This window comes from Oculina patagonica, chromosome 6 (assembly GCF_052425735.1).
Source record: "Oculina patagonica isolate OP01 chromosome 6, crgOcupat, whole genome shotgun sequence".
NCBI classification, from domain to species: Eukaryota; Metazoa; Cnidaria; class Anthozoa; order Scleractinia; family Oculinidae; genus Oculina; species Oculina patagonica.
In genome coordinates this window covers 1362542-1368428 of record NC_135763.1, presented here as the reverse complement: position 1 = coordinate 1368428, position 5887 = coordinate 1362542, and the positions used below count along the sequence as shown (strand labels likewise).

Below are 5887 nucleotides of genomic sequence, written 5' to 3'. Positions count from 1 at the left end.
AGAGTTAGCTTCAGGCGGATCTGGAAGAAAACTGTCATCTGGTAGGTCGTTTTCAGCGAGGAAAGGGTCATTCACATCCTCAGGCGGCTCACGAATCGGCCGGGAAGCTGGATCCACATATGGTTCATTCTAGAGATGTGCACTGTCGTGGAAACACGGCGATTATCCGTGGCGCGCAAAATGCAGTGGACTGGGGAGAGAAATTGAACTATTCTGTACGGTCCATGGTAATTATGCGCTAGCTTCTTGGAAAGTCCCTTGCGGTTCTTTGGTGTAAATACCCAGACGCGGTCACAATCTGATTTAGTGGTACTGCCATTGTCGTGGTATTTTTGCGTTGCTGGGCACGCTGAATATTTTCCTTGGCGACGCGGTGAGCAATTTCGATATTCTCCACAACTCGTGCTCGTGTTCAGCTATGGAAGGGGAGAGTTCTCGTGGTGGAATCAAGGAAACATCCATTGGAAGGCGTGGTTCTCTCCCGTATAGCATATAGAAGGGTGACTCACCAGTCACTTCCGAGGGCGAAACTCGATAGCCAAAAAGTACTGGATTCAAGTATCGGTCCCAGTCCTTCTGGTCACTGCTGACGTAATGAGACAGGCTTTGTGCTAAGGTCCCGTTAAAACGCTCTACAAGGCCATCACATTGGGGATGATAACTGGTTGTGAATTCCTTCTTTGTTCCCATCAGAAAACAGACTTCTCGTACGAGGCTGGAGAGAAAATTGGAGCCTCTGTCTGACAGAAGTGTTCGTGGTGCACCATGACGAGGCATGATTTGATTCACCAGGAGGTCAGCAATTGTAGCGGTCATCGTTGGTACTGCAAAGGCTTCTGGGTATCGTGTCATCTAGAATTATCGATTATTTTGTCACTGGAATGGCCCGAGACAATCAACCGCGACACGGTCAAACGCAGCCTCAACTGGGATGGGTAAAATAGGTACGGTCTGTCTTGTTAGGACTCTTCTTCATTTGGCAATGTGTACAGGAGAGGCACCAGTGGTCGGAAAATTTGGCATATATTTGTCACGAATTTGTCATAAGTCTTGTTGACACCTAGTGACCAGCTAAGGGGTCATCATGTCCACCAACCAAGACTTCATAACGCAGTGGGGTTGGGACTACCAACTGTGACTTTGGCGTCTGTATACGGCGTCCTTTCGGGACCCAAATGTGACACAACAGGCCATTAGGATCCAGATAGTAACTGTCAATGGCATGTATAATGGCTTTAGCTGTAGCATTATTGGTAGGTAGCTGTTCAGTCTCCAGGTAGGTGATGATGTCAGCTAGGGCCGGATCCTTACGTTGCAAGGTCCAGATTTTCTCTACCTGCAACCCTGGGTCATCATAGGCTGCGACAACCGGGTCATATGTGCGACGAGAGAGAGCATCAGCATTCCCATTGGACTTGCCTGATCGGTGTTCAATGGTAAAATCGTGCTGCTGTAGAAGTAACGCCCATCGAGCCAAGCGACCAGTTGGTTCTCTTATGTTCATCAGCCAACGTACAGATTATGGTCTGTAAACACAGTGAACTGTCGTCCGTACAAGTAATGTTGGAAATGTTTAATTCCATCAACGACGGCTAAGGCTTCCCTTTCTGTGACACTGTAGTTCCTTTCTGCTGGATTAAGCTTGCGACCTCCATAAGCTATGACTACTTCGCGGCCGTTCTGTTTTTGTCCCAAAACCATGCCAATAGCATCATCACTTGCATCAGTAGACAGGATGAACGGCTGAGTGAAGTCTGGGTACGAGAGGATTGGAGCCTCTGTCAAGGCTTTCTTTAGGGTGTCAAACGCACTTTGACACGCCTCCGTCCAAACAAACTTGGTTCCCTTCTTTGTCAGATCATGGAGAGGGCTTGCTATTTTAGCAAAGTTCTTCACAAACTTTCTGTAGTAATTGGCCAATCCCATAAACGCTCTAATATCTTTACTGAACTTGGGACGGGATATTCTTGGACGGCATTAATCTTTGTAGGGTCAGGTTGTAGACCATCAGGTGTAATCACGTGACCCAATATACCTTTGATTGACAAAATACATTTGCTTGGTTTGAGCTTTAGTCCTGCATCTCGGAACCGATCAAACACAAACGAAGATGTTGTATTCCTCAAAGGTTTTCGAGTAAACCAAAACGTCGTCAAGATAGATGAGGGCAATCTGCAATTTAGTCCCCGCAAAACCACTCCATTAAGCGCTGAAAGGTTCCAGGAGCATTGCAGAGCCCGAAAGGCATTGTGGTAAATTCATATAATCCTGCATGCGTCAAAATCTCTCCGTACTGAGCGTCAAATACCTGCCAGTACCCGCTGAGTAGATCATACTACTAAGTATCGGGCGCCCCCAAGAACCTCCAAATTTCAGATATCAATGGAAGAGGATAGGAATCCTTCTTGGTTATTTTATTTACCGTCTGTCGAAATCTTGTGGTACCATCAGGCTTTGGAACCAATACAACTGGGCTGGCCCACGGCGATGTGGAAGGCTGGATGACGTCACGGCTGAGCATATCATTAATATGATTTTCGATCGACTCCTTTTGTGCCTGAGGGACGCGATAAGGACGGGAACGCAATGGCGCATGATCTCCCGTATCAATGTGGTGCTGTACCAGATCGGTGCTTCCAAGTTCTTCAGGTCTGACAGCAAATATATCTCTGTATTCTTTGAGTAGAGCCCTCAGCTGTTCCTGTTGTTCGGGAGTTAATGCTGAACCTTGTAAGTCCACTGGGACCTCGTCCGGCTCTTGTTGGGAAGGCTGTACTGGGTTAATATTCCCCACAGGAATGACATCAGGGTCGCCATCGGCTTCTGAGAAGGTACCCAAGCTAGCTCCCTTGTACAATGTCACCGGTTTGTTAGTGGGGTTAATCAGACGAAAAGGTACAGATTCATCGTTTGCCACTTTAACCAAGGCAGCTGCTCCTTGTAGCTCGTAGCGGCCGGCCAAGCGGGCGGTAGACTCAATTAGTCCAATTGTACCTGTTTGCACCTTGCTCTTGATTTTAGCTGGGATCACTGTTTCACTTTGTGGAGGTATAACACAGGTTTCTGAAGCAATCAAGATAAGAGGTCCTCTGAAAAGGTCACTGGTGCTTCCTCGTTTAGCTGCAAGGTGTATTTGTCGGGATGTTGGCACGTGTAGCTCGTAGGAAGTCTCTCCCCAGTACTCCGCAGTATTCTACACCATCGATCACCCTGAACTCACAATGTAGTTACCTCCCGCGATGCTGATGTTAGTTTTCAGTATTCCACGGACAACCATAGGCTCCCCATTAACTGTTTTTAGTGACTTATATTGGCTCTGAACCAACGGTGGAGGGCAATTATCATACAATTTCATCAACTGACGAGCGTCTAATACGGATACAGCGGCTCCTGTGTCCACAAGGCATCTCATAGGTTTATCATTTATCCATACCTCAACTGTCAGATCCATGGGAGGTGGTGCTGGGCCTGTTGAGGCTAACTTTCCTATTGGCTGGTCTGAGCGTCTAAGTCGGTCATCTGTGGATGTCCTTGGTTGAGAGTTGCTCTGCCTAGCTTAGGAACTTCTCCAGTAGGCACGACTGGCTTGGGTTCCCTGTGGTCTGTATTGGCTTCTGTGGCTCTGTGGTGTTGTCTTGGTGACCATCCCTCACATCACCCACATGTTCTGTCTCTACATACAAAGGGAATCTCGCATCATAGTGGTAACTTTGAGAATGGTACCTCTGATCGTCTGGTTGCAGGACGTCTTCACCTGCGGACCTGGAGGTAACTTCATTTGTGTGAACTTCCAGTTCATAATCAATCTTTGGTGGCGGGAAAACTGCAAACGTCACTTGCTTTTTCGCAACGACGGGCCTAGGGACTGTAATAACTATTTCAGTTAACTCGCCTGAGTCTGCATCCTGCGGCATGGTTGACTTAGCATCTGTTTCTTTGGTTGTAAAATTATCAGACTTTAGTGGTTCTCCAGGTTTGTCAGCGGTTTCCAACGCCGGCATTTGGGCTTCCTCTGTGGATCGTTCTGCAAACTGAGCCACCTTTGTATACTTTGGTGGAATGTCCCTTGCCAATGTCGTTTCCACGTACTGGTTAATAGTTTCTGCTTTTGGTGGAAAGGCTTTACTCACGGCTTCTTCTGTAGTGAGAGACATTTCAGGCCAATTACATGGATATGAAACCGACCAGTCAGGACTTTCTTTTCCTTTCCAGAGGTCATTCTGGGCCAGGCTTATGTGGTCAGCGGTCTCATCTGCTAAGCTGTAGCTGCTGAAGTGTTCTTTCTCCACTCCGTCAAGAGACTCGTCTGGGTCTGGGATATGCATAGGCCCTACTAGCTGGTCAGCGGTCGGTATTTCCTTAAAGTCCGCTTTATTCAAAAGGTGTGAGCTAAAGGTACATACGCTCCCCAGGGTCTGGTCAGCGGTCTCGTGGTCCATTGTTGTTTCCTGCCGAGTTCTCTGACGTGATGATTTGGTCTGATTCTGTTCAACCTCGGTGGGTTGGTCGTACCCGTCTTCTTCAGGTTCGTAATCATAATAATAATCCCATTCACCATAGCTATCAGCAATGTCATCGTCTCCATAGTCATCATATAGCTATCTTCTTCTAAATTCTCGCCATCAGACCACATAACAGCCAAATAATATACATTGGTTCAGTGAAATCATCAAAAATAGCAGCAAGATGATTGTATCTGTCAGGCGGAGGCAGTGCACGCTGTCGTGATTGAAAACCAGGCTGAAATGTACGCCGATTGGCGCCTTCGGGAGCAGGCAGTGTATTCCTTAGTACTGGCCGACGTTCTTGGGCTGTCGTTGTGGACAACTAACTTGGAAATGTCCTTCCGTTCCACAAGAGAAACAAATGGTTTGCCATCTCTTGATCGCTGTCGGTTATTCCTAGCGTCATGTTCGCGGTTATTTCTGATGCCACGATCGCGATTATTTCTGGTGTCCCGTTCGCGATTTGCCAAACCATTTATACGCCGGTCCACGTGACTGAACTGTCTTGACATGTCTTCCTTTAAGTCCTTTAGGTCTTCTATAAGTCGAGTACATTCGACTCATCACGCCTTGGTGTCTCAGAATAGGCGGCGACTTTTTCTGTTTTCGACGAAGTTGATAAATTGTCCAATTTCTTGGTTATCGCATCTAGTTGTGTTTGTACAGCCATTTGTTGACTGGTGTTTGATGAACTATTGTTTCCTGCTGCCATGTTGCTAAGCGTTGTTGTTAATTTATTTAACTGTTCCGCCATAGTTTCACTAGATTGTTATAGTGGTTTTCACTGCCGATGCGAGGCGAGCCATTTCTTCCGCTTCTCTAAAACTCTTGGGCTGTTTAAGTAGAACAGGTTCCCTTAAGTTGGCTCTCAGTCCTTGAACGAAGTAGCGCATCTTGTCCGCATCCGAGTGTTAATTCGGCGAAACTTGGCTGTTAAATCCGTCAAGTATGTGTCGAGAGATTCGGCAGGTCCTTGTTGACGGGTGGTTATTGCTTGCCAAATAATCCAACTCTGATTTTCATTAGCAAAACGTTCGCGTAAAGCATCGCGTAATTTATCAAAAGTGTCCTTTTTATCCTCCTCTAAAGAATAATAAAAGTCTTCGGCGGGTCCTCCAAGGTTAAGCACCAGCTCAGCCAAAGCGGTAGGAGTAGCTGTATTTATCCGCCGTAACTTTAAATAATTTTCCACCTTATCCATCCAACGGTTGATATCTTCGGAGTCAAAGCCATGAAAAGCAGGTGGCCTGTGTGTACCAGTTGTATCTGGAAGCGGTGCATGTTCAACAGCGCTTAAAGTTTGTCGGCGACTTCTCTCTTGCTGTTCCAATAATTCTCGTCGCAGCGAAGCTATTTGTTCTTGTAATTCGTTAACCACCTCT

General features: G+C 46.8%; 1 protein-coding gene across 1 annotated transcript; it reads right to left on the bottom strand.

The window, feature by feature from the left end:
* Positions 1–1060: 1060 nt before the first annotated feature.
* On the bottom strand, positions 1061–1504 carry LOC144656514 (uncharacterized). Its single transcript, XM_078516737.1, has one exon. The coding sequence runs from the start codon at positions 1502–1504 to the stop codon at positions 1061–1063; it is 444 nt and encodes a 147-aa protein (XP_078372863.1).
* Positions 1505–5887: the final 4383 nt, after the last annotated feature.